Source organism: Budorcas taxicolor, chromosome 10, assembly GCF_023091745.1.
Source record: "Budorcas taxicolor isolate Tak-1 chromosome 10, Takin1.1, whole genome shotgun sequence".
NCBI lineage: Eukaryota > Metazoa > Chordata > Mammalia > Artiodactyla > Bovidae > Budorcas > Budorcas taxicolor.
Genome location: NC_068919.1, coordinates 70,354,058 through 70,374,627, shown reverse-complemented (window position 1 = coordinate 70,374,627; position 20,570 = coordinate 70,354,058). Strand labels below are relative to the sequence as shown.

General features: G+C 38.3%; 1 protein-coding gene across 1 annotated transcript in view; it reads right to left on the bottom strand.

Annotated features, from left to right (window-relative positions):
* LRRC9 (leucine rich repeat containing 9) overlaps positions 1–20,570 on the bottom strand; it is a 117,965-nt gene that overhangs the window by 96,478 nt on the left and 917 nt on the right. The window contains exons 3-6 of the mRNA XM_052647183.1: positions 19,074–19,214; positions 17,731–17,794; positions 17,370–17,440; positions 12,440–12,622 (exon numbers count right to left, since the gene is read on the bottom strand). Coding sequence (XP_052503143.1) covers positions 12,440–12,622; positions 17,370–17,440; positions 17,731–17,794; positions 19,074–19,214 — 459 coding nt within the window. The remainder of the gene's footprint in view (positions 1–12,439; positions 12,623–17,369; positions 17,441–17,730; positions 17,795–19,073; positions 19,215–20,570) is intronic.

Below are 20,570 nucleotides of genomic sequence, written 5' to 3'. Positions count from 1 at the left end.
TTTTTTCAAATTTGTAAAATGATGCTCTAAATGAATTTGTTTTAGATTGAGCAAGTCACTAAATTGTCAATCTAATTCAGTTATCTTGAATTTCTCAATATCAATGGATCATGTAGTTATCAATGCTTATCATGATAAACTGATTAAATCCACCAGTAAGAAATACACCAGGTGCCAGGAGCTTTGCAGGCATGACTAGCTTCTCCCCATTTTATGGACTGGAAAGTGGAGGCTCGAGAAGTCTTGGAAAGCACTTCAGGTTTCTTAAGAGAACAGTGGCCAGCTGCCCTCAGAAACTCCTGTTCTTTCCCTGGCACCTGGGAGTTCCTTGACCTTGAGCTTCTTCCTGTTTGGATTTCTCGATGTAGGTGTGGTAGATTCTTTACAAGCTGAGCCACTGGGAGTTATATCACATTTGATGGAGACATCATAGTGGTGAACCAGACACGTTCCCAGTACTGCACGGGATTTACAGTTTAGTGGGAGGATATAGATCAAGACCTGAGCCTTTGGACTGGGAGCACTGACTCCAAGATCCTAGAATACCAGAGAACTAACTCTCAGGTCAGTTCAGTTCAGTCACTCAGTTGTGTCCAACTCTTTGTGACCCCATGGACTGCAGCAGGCCAGGCTTCCCTGTCCATCACCAACTCCTGGAGCTTACTCAAACTCATGTCTATTGAGTAGGTGATGACATCTAACCATCTCATCCTCTGTCATCCCCTTCTCCTCCTGCCTTCAATCTTTACCAGCATCAGGGTCTTTTCAAATGAGTCAGCTCTTCACATCAGGTGGCCAAACTACTGGAGTTTCAGCTTCAGCATCAGTCCTTCCAATGAATATTCAAGACTGATTTCCTTTAGGATGGACTGGTTGGATCTCCTTGTGGTCCAAGGGACTCTCAAAAGTCTTCTCCAACACCACATTTCAAAAGCATCAATTCTTCAGCACTCAGCTTTCTTTATAGTCCAACTCTCACATCCATACATGACTACTGGAAATACTAAAGCTTTGACTAGACAGACATTGCCAAAGTAATGTCTCTGATTTTAATATGCTGTCTAGGTTAGTCATAACTTTTCTTCCAAGGAGCGAGTGTCTTTTAATTTCATGGCTGCAGTCACCATCTACAGTGATTTTGGAGCTCCCCAAAATAGTCTGTCACTATTTCCATTGTTTCCCCATCTATTTGCCATGAAATTGATGGGACCAGATGCCATGATCTTAGTTTTCTGAATGTTGAGTTTTAAGCCAACTTTTTCACTCTCCTCTTTCACTTTCATGAAGAGGCTTTTTAGTTCTTCTTCACTTTCTGCCATGAGTGTGGTACCATCTACATATCTGACGCTATTGATATTTCTCCTGGCAATCTTGATTCCAGCTTGTGCTTCATCCAGTCCAGCATTTCTCATGAAGTACTCTGCACACAAGTTAAATAAACAGGTGACAATATACAGCCTTAACGTACTCCTTTGCCTATTTGGAACCAGTCTATTTTTCCATGCTCAGGATTTTCCACAGTTTGATGTGATCCACACAGTCAAAGGCTTTGGCATAGTCAATAAAGCAGAAGTAGATGTTTTTCTGGAACTCTCTCACTTTTTCAATGATCCAACAGATTTTGGCAATTTGATTTCTGGTTCCTCTGCCTTTTCTAAATCCAGCATGAATCTGGAAGTTCATAGTTCACGTACTATTGAAGCCTGGCTTGGAGAATTTTAAGCATTACTTTGCTAGCGGAACTAACCCTAGGGAGTATCAAATAGTGAGAACTCACACAAAGGAAACCACTTGAATACAAGACCCGGCATCACCCAACCACCAGTAGCACCCTGTGCAGGACACCTCATCTAAACAACAAACAAAACAAAAATACAAACGCAATCATCAGCATTTTACCAGTAGTCATGTATGGATATGAGAGTTGGACTATAAAGAAAGCTGAGCACTGAAGAATTGATGCTTTTGAACGGAGGTGTTGGAGAAGACTCTTGAGAGTCCCTTGGACTGCAAGGAGATCCAACCAGTCCATCCTAAAAGAAATCAGTCCTGAAAACTCATTGGAAGGACTGATGCTGAAGCTGAAACTTCAATACTTTGGCCACTTGATGCAAAGAACTGACTCACTAGAAAACACCCTAATGCTGGGAAAGACTGAAGGCAGAAGGAGAAGGGGCTGACAGGATGAGATCGTTGGATGGCATCACTGACTTGATGCACATGAGTTTGAGTAAGCTCCAGGAGTTGGTGATGGACAGGGAGGCCTAGCGTTCTACAGTCCATGGGGTCACAAAGAGTTAGACAAGACTGAGCAACTGAACTGAACTGAATTGAATTCTCAGCAGACAGGATTACCACCTCAGTCAGCCTTGCCCAGAAGAGGAAAAACAAACAAACAAACAAACAAAAACTCAGCACAAATCTCACCCTATATGAAGCTTACACAAACCACGGGACCAAGCTTAGGAGGGCAAAAACCAAAAGGAAGAAAGAATTCAACCTTGAAGCCTGGGAAAAGGAGACCTCAAACACAATAAGTTAAAAAAAATAATGAAAAGGCAGAGAAAAACTACACAAATGAAGGAACAAACTAGAAACACAGAAGTCCAAATAAATGAAGAGGAAATAGGCAAACTACCTGAAAAAGAACTCAGAATAATGATAGTAAAGATGATAAAAACCTTGAAAACAGAATGGAGAAAATGCAGGAATCAATTAACAAAGACCTAGAAGAATTAAAGAATAAACATACAGAGACAACACAATTACTGAAATTAAAAATACCCTAGAAGGAATCAATAGCAGAACATCTGAAGCAAAAGAATGAATCACTGAGCTGGAAGATAAAGTGGTGGAAATAACTTCTGAAGAGAAGAAAGTAAGAAGAATGAAAAGAACTGAGGATAGTCTCAGAGATCTCTGGGACAATATAAACACACCAACATCCTAATTATAGGAGTCCCAGAAGAAGAGAAAAAGAAAGGGTATGAGAACATTTTTGAGAAATTATACTTGAAAATTTCCCCAACATGGAAAAGGAAATAATCAAGTCCAAGAGGCACAAAGAATTCCATACAGGATAAACCCAAGGAGAAACACGCCAAGACACATACTAATCAAACTAACAAAGACTAAACACAAAGAAAGAATATTAAACGCAGCAACGGAAAAGCAACAGGTAACATACAAGGGAAACCCCATATGTTTAACAGCTGATTTTTCAGCAGAAACTCTGCAAGCCAGAAAGAAATGGCAGGATATATTTAAAGTACTGAAAGGGAAAAATCTACAACCAAGATTACTGTACCTGGCAAGGATCTCATTCAAAATTGATGGAGAAATAAAAAGCTTTTCAGATAAGCAAAAGTTAAGAGAATTCAGTACCACCAAACCAGCTTTACAACAAATGTTAAAGGGATTTCTATAGTCAAGAAATACAAGAGAAGAAAAAATATCTACAAAATCATCCCCAAACAATTAAGAAAATGGCAATAGGAACATATATATCAATAATTACTTTAAATGTAAATGAGTTAAATGCTCCGAACAAAAGACACAGACTGGCTGAATGGATACAAAAACAAGACCCAAATATATGCTGTCTACAAGAAACCCACTTCAGAGCTAAAGATACATATAGACTGAAAGTGAGAAGATGGAAAAATATATTCCATGCATATGGGAAGCAAAAGAAAGCTGGAGTAGCAATCCTCATATCAGACAAAATAGACCTTAAAATAAAGATTACAAGAGATAAGGAAGGACACTACATAATGATAAGGAATCAACCTAAGAGGAAGACATAATTGTAAATATCTATGCACCCAACATAGGAGTACCTCAATACATAAGACAAACACTAACAGACATAAAGGAGAAATTGACAGTAACACAATAATAGTAGGAGATTTTAACACCCCACTCACACCAATGGACAGATCATCAAAACAGAAAATTAATAATGAAATACAAGTCTTAAATAATACATTACATGAAATGGATCTCACTGATATCTTCAGGACATTCCATCCAAATGCAGAAGAATACACCTTCTTCTCAAGTGCACATGGAACATTCTCCAGGATAGACCACATCTTGGGTCACAAATCAAACCTCAGTAAATTCAAGAAAACTGAAATCATATCAAGCATCTTCTCTGACCACAATGCTATGAGACTAGTTATTAATTACAAGAAAAAAACTGTAAGAAACACAAACACATGGAGATTAAACAACACATTTCTAAATAACCAACAGGTTACTGAAGAAATCAAAAGGGAAATCAGAATTTCTAGAAACAAATGACAATGAAAAGACAACAATTCAAAACCTATCAGTTCAGTTCAGTTCAGTCACTCAGTCATGTCCAGCTCTTTCTGACCCCATGGACTGCAGCAGGCCAGGCCTCCCTGTTCATCACCAACTCCCGGAGTTTACTCAAACTCAGGTCCATTGGGTCAGTGATGCCAATCAACCATCTCAGCCTCTGTTGTTCCCTTCTCCTCCTGCCTTCAGTCATTACCAGCATCAGGGTCTTTTCTAGTGAGTCAGTTCTTTGCATCAACTGGCCAAAGTATTGGAGTTTCAGCTTCAGAATCAGTCCTTCCAATGAATATTTAGGACTGATTTCCTTTAGGATGGACTGGTTGGATCTCCTTGCTGCCGAAGGGACTCTCAAGAGTCTTCTCCAACACCACAGTTTAAAAGCATCAATTCTTTGGCACTCAGCTGTATTTATAGTCCAATTCTCACATCCATACATGACTACTGGAAAAACCATAGTTTGACTAGATGGAACTTTGCTGGCAAAGTAATGTCTCTGCTTTTTAATATGCTGTCTAGGTTGGTCATAACTTTTCTTCCAAGGAGCAAGTGTCTTTTAATTTCATGGCTGCAATCACCATCTGCTGTGATTTTGGAGCCCCCAAAAATAAAGTCTGTCACTGTTTCTACTGTTTCCCCATCTATTTGCCATGAAGTGATGGGACCAGATGCCATGATCTTAGTTTTCTGAATGTTGAGCTTTAAGCCAACTTTTTTACTCTCCTCTATCACTTTCATCAAGACGCTCTTTAGTTCTTCACTTTCTGCCATAAGGGTGGTGTCATCTGCATATCTGAGGTGATTGATATTTCTCCCGGCAATCTTGATTCCAGCTTGTGCTTCTTCCAGCCCAACATTTCTCATGATGTACTCTGCATATAAGTTAAATAAGCAGGGTGACAATATACAGCCTTGACATTCTCCTTTCCCAATTTGGAACCAGTCTGTTGTTCCATGTCCAGTTCTAACCGTTGCTTCCTGACCTGCATACAGATTTCTCAAGAAGCAGGTCAAAACCTATGGGATGCAGTAAAAGCAGTTCTAAGAAGGAAGTTTATAGCAATACCTCAAGAAACAAGGAAAACATCGAATAGACAACCTAACTTTACACCTAAAACAACTGGAAAAAGAAGGAAAAAAAAAATTAGTAGAAGGAAAGAAACATAAAGATCTGAGCAGAAATAAATGAAAAAGAAATGAAAGAAACAATAGTAAAGATTAATAAAACTAAAAGCTGGTTCTTTGAGAAGATAACCAAAATTCACAAATCTTTAGCCAGACTCATCAAGAAAAAAAGAGAGAAGAGTCAAATCAACAAAATTAGAAATGAAAAAGGAGATGTTACAATAGAAAATGCAGAAATACAAAGGATTATAAGAGACTATTATGAACAACGATATGGCAATAAAATGGATAACCTGGAAGAAATGAACAGATTCTTAGAAAAGTTCAATCTTCCAAGAATGAACCAGGAAGAAACAGAAATTATGAACAACCCAATTACAAGCACTGAAATGGAAGCTGTGATCAAAAATCTCCCAAAACACAAAATCCCAGGACCAGATGGCTTCACAGGAGAACTTTGTAAAACATTTAGAGAAGAGCTAATGCCTATCCTTCTAAAGTGAAAGTTGCTCAGTTGTGTCTGACTCTTGGAAGAGTCAGATGGAATTCTCCAGTCCATGGAATTCTCCAGGCCAGAATACTGGAGGCGGTAGCTTTTCCCTTCTCCAGGGGACCTTCCCAAGCCAGGGATCGAACCCAGATCTCCCATATTGCAGGCAGATTCTTTACTAGCTGAGCCACAAAGGAAGCCCAAAGTTAATACCACCTATTATCATGTCCAACTCTTTGTGAGCCCATGGACATCCATGGAATTCTCTAGGCCAGAATACTGAAGTGGGTAGCCTTTCCCTTCTTCAGGGACCTTCCCAATCCAGGGGTCGAACCCAAGCCTCCTGCATTGCAGGTGGAGTCTTTACCAGTTGAGCCACAAGGTAAAACTCCTTCAACATTTTTCAAAAAAAAAAAAAAAAAAACTCTTTAAAAAAATTGCAGAGGAAGGAACAATTTTAAACTCATTCCACGCAGCTATCATCACCCTGATACCAAAACCAGACAGACAACACAAAAAAAGAAAACTACAGGCCAATATCAGTGATAAACACAAATGCAAAAATCCTCAACAAAATCTTAGCAAACAGAATTCAGCAACACATCAAAAAGCTCATACACCATGATCAAGTTGGGTTTATTCCAGGATGCAAGGATTCTTCAATATATGCAAATCAATGTGACATACCACATTAACAAATTGAAAGATAAAACCCATATGATCATCTCAATAGATGCAGAAAAAGCCTTTGACAAAATTCAGCATCCATTTATGATTAAAACTGTTCAAAAAATGTGCATAGAAGAAACCTACCTCAACATAGTAAAGGCCATATACAATAAGCCTACAGCAAACATTACTCTCAATGGTGAAAAACTGAAAGCATTCCCCCTAAGATCAAGAAGATGACAAAGGTGTCCACTTTCACCACTATTATTCAACATAGTTCTGGAAGTCCTAGCTATAGCAATCAGAGAAGAAAAAGAAATAAAAGGAATTCAGATCAGAAAAGAAGAAGTAAAGCTCTCAGTGCTTGCAGATGACGTGATACTGTACACAGAAAACCCTAAAGATAGTGTCAGAAAATTACTAGAGTTAATCAGTGAATTTAGCAAAGTTGCAGGATACAAAATCAATATGCAGAAATCACTTGCATTTCTATATACTAACAATGAAAAATCAAAAAGAGAAATTAAGGAATCAATCCCATTCACCACTGCAACAAAAAGAATTAAATATCTAGGAATAAATTTACCTAAGGAGAGAAAACAACTGAACACAGAAAATTTTAAGACACTGATGAAAGAAATCAAAGATGACATAAACAGATGGGCGTGATATTCCATGTTCCTGTAAGAATCAATATTGTGAAAATGACTACACTACCAAATGCAATCTACAGATTCAATGCAATCCCTATCAAATTACCAATGGCATTTTTCACAGAACTACATTAAAAATTTTCAAAATTCATATGGAAACACAAAAGACCCCGAATAGCCAAAAAAGTCTTGGGAAAGAAGAATGCAGCTGGAGGAATCCACCTTCCTGACTTCAGATTATACTACAAAGCTACAGTCATCAAGACAGTATGGTACTGGCACAAAAACAGAAATATAGACCAATGGAACAGATAGAAAGCCCAGAAATAAACCCATGCACCTATGCGTACCTTATTTTTGACAAAGGAGGCAAGAATATACAATGGGGCAAAGACAGCCTCTTCAATAAATGGTGCTGGGAAAACTGGACAGCTACATGTAAAACGATGAAATTAGAACACTTCCTAACACCATACACAAAGATAAAATCAAGATGGATTAATGATCTAAAGGTAAGGCCAGAAACTATAAAACTCTTAGAGGAAAACATAGGCAGAACACTCAATGACCTAAATCAAAGCAAGATCTTCCATGACCCACCTCCTAGAATAATGGAAATAAAAACAAAAGTAAACAAGTGATTAAATGTAAAAGCTTTTGCACAGCAAAGGAAACTATAAGCAAGACAACCCTCAGAATGGGAGAAAATGACAGCAAATAAAACAACTGACAAAGGATCAATTTCCAAAATATACAGGCAGCTCATACAACTCAATACCAGAAAAACAAACAACCCAATCAAAAAGTGGGAAAAAGACCTAAACAACAGACATTTCTCCAAAGAAGACATACAGATGGCTAACAAACACATGAAAAGATAGGTGCTCAACATCGCTCATTTTTAGAGAAATGCAATTCAAAACTACAGTGAGATATCTCCTCAAACCGGTCAGAACGGCCATCATCAAAAATTCTACAAACAATAAATCCTGAAGAAGGTGTGGAGAAAAGGGAACACTTTCTTGCCCTGTTGGTGGGAATGTAAACTGATATAGCCACTATGGAAGACAGTATGGAGATTCCTTTAAAAACTAGGAATAAAAACCACCATATGACTCAGCAATCTCACTCCTAGGCATATACCCTGAGGAAACCAAAACTGAAAAAGACACATGTATCCCATTGTTCATTGCAGCACTATTTACAATAGTTAAGAGATGGAAGCAACCTAGATGTCTATTGACAGATGAATGGATAAAGAAGTTGTGGTACATATACACAATGGAATATTCAGTTCAGTTCAGTTCAGTTGCTCAGTCGTGTCTGACTCTGTGACCCCGTGAACTGCAGCATGCCAGGCCTCCCTGTCCATCACCAACTCCCGGAGGAGCTCAATGAATATTACTCAGCCATAAAAAGGAACACGTTTGAGTCAGTTCTGATGAGGTGGATGAACATAGAACCTATTGTACAGAATGAAGTGAGTCAGAAAAAGAAAGATAAATATAGTATTCTAACACGTATATACAGAATCTAGAAGAATGGTACTGAAGAACTTATTTACAGGGCAGCAATGGGCAAACAGATAGAAAATAGACTTATGGACATAGGGAGAGGGGAGGAGAGGGTGAGATGAATGGAAAGAGTAATATGGAAACTTACATTACCATATGTAAAATAGATAGCCAATGGGAATTTGCTATATGGCTCAGGAAACTCTAACAGGGGCTCTGTATCAACCTAGAGGGATGGGATGGAGAGGGAAATAGGAGGGAGGTTCAGAAAGGAAGGGATATATATATACCTATGGCTGATTCATGTTGAGATTTGACAGAAAACAACAAAATTCTATAAAGCAATCATCCTTCAATTAAAAATAAATTAAAAAGACAAAAAATTAAAAATACAAAAAAGAAATACACAAAGTAAATGGTGCTTATGAGTTATACTAGTAAAAAGAACTAGCTGAGAAGAAAATAAACAAATCAGACCTGGTTTTAACTGTTTACCTGAAATAATGAAGAGATTTCTTTTTATCAGGAAATCTGTACTCAAATAAGTTGGAAGGCTTGTATACTGTTATCTGATTTACTTAGTAAAGAGTGGATAGTCAAGATCCCAACAGAATTATTTGGCATAAAAGATGGAATGGAAACAAATATATGCATGCTGAAAAAGCAAAATAATTCCTTTTCCCACACATGCTATGAAATTATGAAACTGAAATCATTAAATTCTTGTGCAAAAAATAAGACATTCATAAAACTGGAGAGTTTAAGAGTGGGGAAAGCTGTTTTGGGTGATGATTAGCAGATAAAAATTACTGACCAAGAAGAGCTGTTTCTTGGGTGGCACTGAGGAAAAAAAATCATTAACTAAGGAAATGGCAAATGGTGCTATTTTTTTTTGCCTACAAGTAGCAAGTTTCCCCATCGACACCATGCCCTTGGTGATTCATCCAGTCCTCAGCTTGGTACTATCCTTCTGCTTTCAATTCTCATATTTATATCTCCAACCTGGGCGACTCTATTAAATAGAATCATATCTATCTCAGATGTTCAAAAGATTATTCAAACCTTCTGTGCTTAAAATTAAACTGTGATTCTTCCTTCTAAATGTACTCCTCCCATACTCTTCCTTATCTCATCAAATAGCAGCTCCTTTTCCTTCAGTTGCTTGGGCCAGTTGCTTGGAATTATTCTCTACTTTGTTCTTCTACACTTCAAATTCAATCTATCAGCAAATCCAGATGGGTTCCACCTTCTAACTACTACCACAATTTGATTAATTTTTACTACCTTCTCTATAGTGTCCTGTATCAAACCATCAACATCTCTCATCCAAGTTTCTGGAACCTAACTGGTCTCTCTGCTTTCACCTTTTCCCTCAAATCTTCTATTCTTAATTCATTATCCAAAAAAAGATCACTTTGCTTCTCTGGTGGCTCAGGCAGTAAAGAATCTGTCTGTAGTGTGGGAGACCAGGGTTTGATCCCTGGGCCGGGATGATCCCCTGGAGAAAGGAATGGCTACCCACTCCAGTATTCTTGCCTGGAGAATTTCATGGCAGCCTACAGTCCATGAGGTCACAGAGTCGGACATGACTGAGTGACTAACACTTTAAAACATAAGGCATTTTATTTCACCTCCTCTCAAATTTTCCAGTGGCCTCATATCACTGAAAGTAAAAGCCAAAGTTCTTACACCATTCTTCAGTCTCACATGGTTTGCCTCCTACCCCCCACCCCGCCACTTCTGTATTCATCTCTTTCTCTCCTCTTCATTTGCTCAGCTCCGGCCAGACTAGCCTCCTTGTTGTTCTTAAAATATGAGAGGCATGCTCCTGCTTAAGGTCTTTGTTCTTGCTGATCCCTGAAGAGCTTGCCCCCTTACTTCCTCAGTTCTCTGCTCAAATGTTGCCTAAATAAATCATTTCCCAACAATTCTATATAAAAGAGCCAACAGCCCTTCCTCTGCGCCTACCAACAATTTTGTTCCCTTCACCGTGTTGTTCTCCATAGCATTTATCACCATCTGACATACTAGTTTTTTACTCACTTAGTCCTTATTATCTGTCTTCTCTCACTAGAATGTAAACTCCATATGCAGGCAGCGGTTTTATCTATTTTGGTAATTTTATTTCTAGTGCCTTGAACTGTGTCTCAGTGTCTAATAGGCGTTAAATATTTGTTAGATAAATAAATCAGACAAGTAGTTTAGTGAAGCGCATTCACCCTGCTCACCTTTTAGAAAGTGTGTGATTAAAACACAGATGATAATGGAAATTTCAAAAATATGGTGTCACTGCCAAGTTTTGTAATTATTTTTGACTTAACACTGTTAAAGAAGACATTCCTACCTGACCCACCAATGACTCTGAACCTCTGCTGCTGCTGCTGCTGCTGCTGCTAAGTCGCTTCAGGTGTGTCCAACTCCGTGCGACCCCATAGACGGCAGCCCATCAGGCTCTGCCATCTCTGGGATTCTCCAGGCAAGAGCACTGGAGTGGGTTGCCATTTCCTTCTCCAACGCGTGAAAGTGAAAAGTGAAAGTGAAGTTGCTCAGTCGTGTCCAACTCTTCGAAACCCCATGGACTGCAGCCTATCAGGCTCCTCCATCCATGGGGTTTTCCAGGCAAGAGTACTGGAGTGGGTTGCCATTGCCTTCTCCAGAACCTCTGCTACTAGACAATAACTCTGTAGCCCTTTGCTCAATATTACAAGACAGCTCACTTCTTAGATTGGGATGGGAGAGAGGATAATCTCAGTTTTGAAAAGAAGAGAGGAAAGAAGGGAACTTGACAATAAATCCTCAGGCTAACAAAAGAAGAGAAACAAGATAAATGGGTAAAGACATTCTTCATCTGTGTTGAGATAATGGATGAACCACAAGGAAATGATGGAAGGGCTTTAGGTGGGGGCATCCACATGCTTGGCACATTCTAGATACTCATAAACTGTTTATTGAATGGTTAACTAAATGAACAAATGGGACTCAATGGACTGGAAAGAGAAGTAGAAATATAATGTGGAAAGAATATTAATAAACATGGTAAATTCCTATGAACTCTATTCTCAAATTACAAAGCCTTTAGTACCATGTCAAAGTAGCCCCTTTACTGGGAGAGTCACCATCAGTGACAGCCCAGGAAAAGCTCTCTTCTAGATTTCAGTTATCTTCAAATTTTGGACATCTTCAAGATTTTGGCAGTGTGGGTGGATCCACTTATATTTACAGAGAGCCCCAAACCATCTTTAATTAGATTAAAATCTACCTAATCCTGGCATACTACCATCAACCACGGGTATTTTCTAATTTTGATATATAACATTCCAAATGAGAGGAAGTTACTTGTTTCATTTCTACTTTGTTTAGGTTTTATTAATTTTTGTATATTCTTAGCAGTGATGATAATTTTTCAGATTTTCTTCTTTAAGCTTTATATAAGTTATAAATGCTTTTCTATTATTTTACCTTCCAGTATTGTCATCAAAATTGAGGTTCTAGTACTAATATTATTATTATTTATATGCATTTATGTGAAATATCCAGCTCACTGGGAAAAAGTAGAATTGGTGACAACACTGACAAAATACTACTACCTACCACGCATTGACATAGCCAGAAAGAAGCAGTTAATTAAACTTAAGTCACAGATACCTGATTAGGGATACACTTACATCTGCCAGTTCCTTGATCTGCTTTGGTGACACATCAAATGTATCAAGTCTTTGAAGGCAAGGCAAATGATATAACACATGTGTGGAATAATTACACAGCAGACAAACTGGATTGGTTTTATACTGAGGATCATTCAGACATAAATCCTTTAAGTGACGTAGCCTGGTTAAGTTAGTAAGGTCCTAGAACAGTAACAAATCAATTAATTTCAACTGTCCATTTCTAAAAAAGGCATTTGAATTCTTAAGATCACCCATAATTTAATTAATGCATTTTAATTATGTACCTTAATATGTGGAAGTGATTTAGGTGAATAAATGTTATTCTCTAGTGAAAAAGATGCTGAATACTTGAAAAATGGATCAATAATTAAATAGCAGACTTTGTTTCCATGCATTTTAAATGTAAAAGGCCAAAGAGTATTTACTAAATCACGTATTCCACGTGAAATCTTGGAGCCCATCTATTCCTTCAGACCCCATTCCCTCTCTGCACACAGCCCCTTTGCCAACAAATGCCCAGCAGTAACAAGGGTGCGGGTCTCCTACAAGCTTCATCAACCTCCCCACACCGACCACCACTCACTCTTTTCCTCAGCCTCCTCCAGGTCTGCAATTATCACCAAAGACTATGGCACCTCTGTTCTATCATAATTACCACTGAGATCCTGAGTTTTAGGTTTTCTTTTGGTTTGAGGTTTTTTGTTTCTATAAATTCCATTTCTGCCTATTAAGGGCAACTGAAATCTAGCTTTCTCCCAAGGCCCTCACTTTCCTCACAGACTCTGGAAGGGTAGGGGTTGGTAATGTAATTACATCTTTTACCTTGAACTTAAAATCATATGGAATACATGATTTAGTAAATACTCTTTGGCCTTTTACATTTAAAATGCATGGGAACAGAGTCTGTTGTTTAATTATTGATCCATTTTTCAAGTATTTAGCATCTTTTTCACTATAGAATAACATTTATTCATCTAAATCACTTCAACATATTACTTTCCACCAATCTCTAAGACATCCTCACATCTTTCTCAATAATAATATTACTAGGGGATCTGGGGTAAGAGGGTATGATGGTAGAGCTCGACTTGATGGAATGCAATGCTAGTCAGGAGACTCAGAATCGGAATTAAAGGAAATCCAAGGCAAGAATCAGCAGTTTCTAATTTAGAAGATAAAGCACAAATGGAATCAGGAAACAAGTATTCAGGCTGCCAGAATCAACAGTAAGGAGGAGGTGGACAATGTGTGTCCCAGCTATCTATGGACAAGTAAGAACTTGGCTCCCTGGCTGGACCTGGGGCTATGGCTGGGCCCATAGCCCAGGAGTGGCACTAAGCAGTGTTTCTCTAGAAAGGAGACTGCTGGATAGACTTGTGCAGAGAATTACTTGGCCAAATTCTGCAGGGCAAGGAAGGTAAACCATTGATAGTTCTGAAGTATGAAGATACTGTTTTCTGCGTGGCTGGATTGCATCTGACCATTAGTCTGAGCTATGATGGGTGTGAACTTGGAATCCTCCACCTACACTCTATAAAGTTTGATGACACTGGAGTCTATGAAAGCACAACATCTCACTGATAATTAGTGGTATGGTGCCTGGTACAGATGGAAAATGGCACACAAACTTTTTTGTCACCACCAAGATAGTATCTTTTTAGGGTGCCTGGAAAGGCTAGACATAAAAATTCAGAATAGTTGTATTTCAGGAACATTCCTAGTATGAGAATAGTAAAAGTTGCTGTGAGTTATGCTCAATGTTTTTTTTGAGAAGTAGCTGCCATTATGGTAGACAGCCTTTTTAATTTTATGCCATACAGTGAATCTTCAAAATAGTCCTATTTAATCCAATTCTTTTGGTGAGGAGACTGAAATAGGTTAACATTACAACAGTGAGAGTAATAATAAAATGGCCTATCTATTGAGTGATGTTCAGTCTTTATTCTAAGAACCTTATATTATTATGTCACTTCAGCATCACGTAACCATTGTATTGCGCTGCCCCTGGTTTGCGGCAGGGCTAGAAATGACAGGTCTTCCTGGCTGTGCAGCCTCTGCTCCTCGCCACAAGGCTGCCATGGCAGGCCAGGGTGAGATAAGCTTCCATATAGCTTCTTGGCAGAGTGATACCTCATCCTCCCAGCATTCTGCACTTATCTTCAGCCCCAACTCATACTCTCTCCCTTGCTCTGCTCCAGACAGAGGATTTCTAGTTTTTTTATTCTGCCACTGTCTTTCCACCACCTACGTCCTGCACACCTTTGCTTGGAATGCTCTTTCCTTAGGTAACTCCTGTTCATGTCTCATTTGTTAGCTTAAATACTACCTACAGAGCAAAACATTGAGCATAACTCACAGCAACTTTTACTATTCTCATACTAGGAATGTTCCTGAAATACTACTATTCTGAGTTTTTATGTCTAGCCTTTCCAGTCACCCTTAAAAGATACTATCTTGGTGGTGACAAAAAAGTTTGTGTGCCCTTTTCCATCTGTACCAGGTACCATAGCACTAATTTTCAGTGAGATGTTGTGCTTTCATAGACTCCAGAGTCATTTAACGTTAGGTAATATTTAAGGTAACAAATCAGTGTAGGTAATATTTAAGTGTAGATAATATTTAAGTGTATACATATATACATTTTGAATATATGTTTCATAGCTCCCTCTTCTGTTGCTGCTGTTACTACAAACAAACCCCTTGATTTCCTACCTCCACTTCTTTCTGCAAATGGTTCTTCTCATCTTTGGAATGCCTACTTCCAACTATGTTGCAGAAGATCCTCCCTATATTGCCTGTTGAAATTCTGTCAGCCCATCAATGTTCACATCAAATATTTCCTCTTTAATTTTACCAATAAAATTAAATTTTATTTAAATTTCTTTTAAGGTGCTTATAACATTCTGCCTCACGGTAAAGAATCTGCCTGCATTGCGGGAGACCTGGGTTCAATCCCTGGGTCGGGCAGATCCCCTGGAGAAGAGCATGGCAACCCACTCCAGTATTCTTGCCTGGAGAATTCCATGGACAGAACCTTGTGGGCTATAGTCCATGCAGTGGTAAAGAGTCGGACACAACTGAGCAACTTTCACTTCAAACATTCTGCCTCATTCTATAGCTTTTTGGTGTTCTATAATCTTTTTTGAGGAAAAGAATGCCTACTTTAACACTGATCAATTCAGAATTATTTAAATAGTAAATCTGCCCACCTTTCTTCAGCATTACCTAGAGAAAGTGTTTGAATATGTACTTCATTCTGACACTGTCAAAATTATGAATGCCATATAATTTTACCCACACTATATGCCATAAACATTGCCTTCTTATTTGTTTTTTTCTCTCTCATTTATGTGCCTCACAAATGTTCATTGAGGTTTATTATAAGTCAAATACTGCTTTAAGTATTGTGGATATAGCAGTGAACAAAACAGGTGAATTCCTGTACTCATGGAGCTTGTATTCTAGTAAGCTTTCTGGATAAGTTCCAATAGGAAAAATAGAACAGGGGAAAAATGATGGGAATGCTTCCAGTTGGGAGAGGGTAGTAGGGGATTGTTGCTATTTTATTTAAATTAGGCAAGAAAGGCATAGCTAAGCACATGACATTCGAATAAAGTCTGGAAAGAAATGAGATGAGCTATGAAGATATATGTGAGCACACTGTGTGCTTAGTCGCTCAATTGTGTCCAACTCTTGCGACCTGATATATGGTAGCCTGCCAGGCTCCTCTGTCCATGGGATTCTCCAGGCAAGAATATCAGAGTGGTTGCCATTTCCTTCTCCAGGGGATCTTCCCAACCCAGGGATTGAACCCAGGTCTCTTGCATGGCAGTCAGACTTTTTACCAACTGAGCTATGAGGGAAGCCCATGAAGATATATGGGGGAAGAATATGCCAGAAAGTGCAAAGGCTCTAAGGTGACTGTCTTAGATATATTTAAGGAACAGTGAAGAGACCAGAGAGGCTAGAATGATATAAACAGAGGGGAGAGTGATAGAAGCTGTAGCCAGAGACACAGTGGGGAAACTAGATTATATAGAATCTGATGGGCCATTGTAAGAATTGGCTTTTACTCTGAAAGAGATGAGAAACCAAGGACGGGTTTTTGAGCAGAAGTGATTTGAGCTGACATATATTTAAAGGGGCAGGATGCTATGTAAAGAACAGACTGAGTATAGGGAAGGGTAAACACAGGGAGAACTGTTAGGAGGGGTTTTTTTTTTCAGTATGCAAGAAAGAGAAGGTGGTGTCTTGAATCAGGCTAACAGTGATACAGGAGGTAAAAAATGGTCAGACTCTGGACATTCTGAAGGTAGAGCCAACAGAATTTGCTGATGGACTGGATATGGGGCATGGAATGACTCTAAGGATTTTGGCTTAAGTTATCAGAAGAATAGAGATGCCTTTTAGAGAAATGGAGAAGGCTGCAGGAGATGAAGCTTTGGTGAAGGGGAAATCAGTTTGAGTTAGGATAGATGTCTACCATTTTTTAAGGCAAAACAGAGATACCAATTTAGGAGTAATTAGTGAATAAAGGTATTTAAAGTTGTAAGATGATTAGAGTGATTAGAGAATGAATGCAGATAGAAATGAGAAAACATCTTGGACTAACTTGGGACAATCCATTTTGTAGATGCTAGAAGAGAATGAAAAGCCAGAAAACTGAAGAGGTATACCCAGAAAGATGGGAGATAAACTAAGAGAAAGTAGTGTCCTAAAAACCAACTGAATAGTTATTTTTTTGGTTTTAATAGTGTCAGACCATTAGGGCCAATTTATCAGCTGATGTGAAAATTCGTGGAAGCGTTCGGTAGCCCAAAACAATTAAATTATTCTTTAAGAGGGGAATATTTAGTCCATTTACTGCAATAAGATGGCTCATGATTCAGACTGATAAATAAAAATAAATTATTCCACTTAAACATACCTTGAAAGAACATATTTGGTTACCAGAAAGGTTTAATCTTTCTAATTGCTCATTGGGATCAAGACATCGACCTTTAATTTAAAAAAACAAGATGAGACAAAAATTAAATTTCTCATTTTACCTCATTTGTATCTTGTCATGTTTCTGAGTTGTATATGATCATCTTTTCCTAATAGTAATGTTTCACAATTAGTAACCACTGATCAATGGGTAGTATTTCCATATCCTTTAACTATAGATTTAGAAATACTTTGTAAAGATATCATACAAAAAGTCTAAAAGAAAGAAATTAAGACTGTACTTTTTATAATAACAAAAAATTATTGAAACATTATCATATTTCAAATGAAACTGTACATACCAATGCTGCTTATTAGATTCCCAGCAAGGTTGAGATCACTTAAATTCTTCAAAGTTTGCAAGCCCTAAAAATTTAGGCAACATAGAATTTAGAAGAAATCATTAAAATCTATGTTTATAAGTCACCTGAGCAAGCTGGTTAGCTCTCCTGGTGTTTCAAGCACCGGATGCTGTTTACTTTAAAAGCTTAGAACTCAGTGCAGCCTACCTTGTTCTCTGGAAGCTGGAGAGAATTACTGAAGGAGAAGGGAACAGGGAGCAGAGTAGAGAGGAAAAGAAGAGGAGGAGGAAAAAGAATACATAGACAGCAAGTTATATATAAAACTTCTGCAAACCTTTTTATTTTTAAACTTCAAAGAAGAATTAACATCTTGCCTCCCAGACATGGTATAAGGAATAAAGAAAATTATGCATGAGGTTCTCTGTATGTTATAATATGCTATATATGCATTAGTTCTCAACAATAGTTAAAAGAGTCATTAATATTTCTTGGACACTGGTTAAGCTCTACAGGAGTCAGTCAGTCACTCAGTTGAGTTGCTCAGTCGTATCCGACTCTTTGCGACCCCATGAATTACAGCATGCCAGGCTTCCCTGTCCATCACCAACTCCCAGAGTTCACTCAAACTCATGTCCATCAAGTCAGTGATGCCATACAGCCATCTCATCCTCAGTCATCCCCTTCTCCTCCTGCCCCTAATCCCTCCCAGCATCAGGGTCTATTCCAATGAGTAAACTCTTCCCATTAGGTGGCCAAAGTATTGGAGTTTCAGCTTTAGCATCAGTCCTTCCAATGAACACCCAAGACTGATCTCCTTTAGAATGGACTGGTTGGACCTCCTTGCAGTCCAAGGGACTCTCAAGAATCTTCTCCAACACCACAGTTCAAAAGCATCAATTCTTTAGCGCTCAGCTTTCTTCACAGTCCAACTCTCACATCCATACATGACTACTGGAAAAACCATAGCCTTGACTAGACAGACCTTTGTTGACAAAGTAATGTCTCTGCTTTTTAATATGCCATCTAGGTTGGTCATAACTTTTCTCCCAAGGAGTAAGCGTCTTTTAATTTCATGGCTGCAGTCACCATCTGCAGTGATTTTGGAGCCCAAAAAGATAAAGTCTGACACTGTTTCCACTGTTTCCCCATCTATTTGCCATGAAGTGATGGGACCAGATGCCATGATCTTCGTTTTCTGAATGTTGAGCTTTAAACCAACTTTTTCACTCTCCTCTTTCACTTTCATCAAGAGGCTTTTTAGTTCTTCTTCACTTTCTGCCATAAGGGTGGTGTCATCTGCATATCTGACCGACTTTAAACATAAATCACTGAAATTATCTTACCTCAATATATTTAATTGCATTGTGGTTCAGCCAAAGAACCGCCAATCTGGATAATTTCTCTAAATTTTCTATTTTAGAAATTTTATTATAATATAAATACAGCTTTTCTAAACTTCTGCATTCTTGAAGACCTCCAATTTTCTGTAAAAAAAAAAAAGAGGAGACTGAATATTTATGTTTTATTCTTTGGGGCTCCAAAATCACTGCAGATGGTGATTGCAGCCATGAAATTAAAAGACACTTACTCCTTGGAAGAAAAGTTATGACCAACCTAGATAGCATATTCAAAAGCAGAGACCTTACTTTGCCGACTAAGGTCTGTCTAGTCAAGGCTATGGTTTTTCCAGTAGTCATGTATGGATGTGAGAGTTGAACTGTGAAGAAGGCTGAGCGCCGAAGAATTGATGCTTTTGAACTGTGGTGTTGGAGAAGACTCTTGAGAGTCCCCTGGACTGCAAGGAGATCCAAGCAGTCCATTCTGAGGGAGATCAACCCTGGGATTTCTTTGGAAGGAATGAAGCTAAGGCTGAAACTCCAGTACTTTGGCCACCTCATGCGAAGAGCTGACTCATTGGAAAAGACCCTGATGCTGGGAGGGATTGGGGGCAGGAGGAGAAGGGGACAACAGAGGATGAGATGGCTGGATGGCATCACTGACTTGATGAACGCGAGTCTGAGTGAACTCCGGGAGTTGGTGATGGACAGGGAGGCCTGGCGTGCTGTGATTCATGGGGTCGCAAAGAGTCAGACACAACTGAGCGACTGAACTGAACTGAACTGAATCCTTTCAATAAGGTACATTTTTAAGTACATTTTCCTTTAAAAATCACATTTTCAGAATAGACTGCAAAATCAATACCCAGGAAAATGAACTGAAATTAAAAAATCATATTAATTACTCTACTTAAATATAACTATTTTCAATTTTCATATTCTCTGAACTTTTATCATTGATACCTATTTTATATGGTTATAATCATAACACACAATTTTGTGGGATTTTTAAAACTTAAAGCCATCTAAAAAATGTTTTTATAATCTTTCAAATTACAGTATTTACAAAATATTTCATGTTTATAATAATTTTCTTAGAAATAATCTTATATGATTATTTGTTTCAAAATATTAACTACTATAAATAATATTACAACAAATAATTTTATGTATAGAGTTTTCTGCTTCTAATTACTTCTCTAGGATAAAATCTTAGAATAGGGATTTCTGAGTCAAAAGGTATATACCTATCTCTGGCTCTTGATTTATTTTGCAATACGGCTTTTCAATACAGATGTTATAATTTTCACACAACCAATAGTGTTAAACCAGTTTTGCTACTGCTGCTGCTAAGTCGCTTCAGTCGTGTCCGACTCAGTGTGACCCCATAGACGGCAGCCCACCAGGCTCCCCCATCCCTGGGATTCTCCAGGCAAGAACACTGGAGGGGGTTGCCATTTCCTTCTCCAGTGCATAAAAGTGAAAAGTGAAAGTAAAATCGCT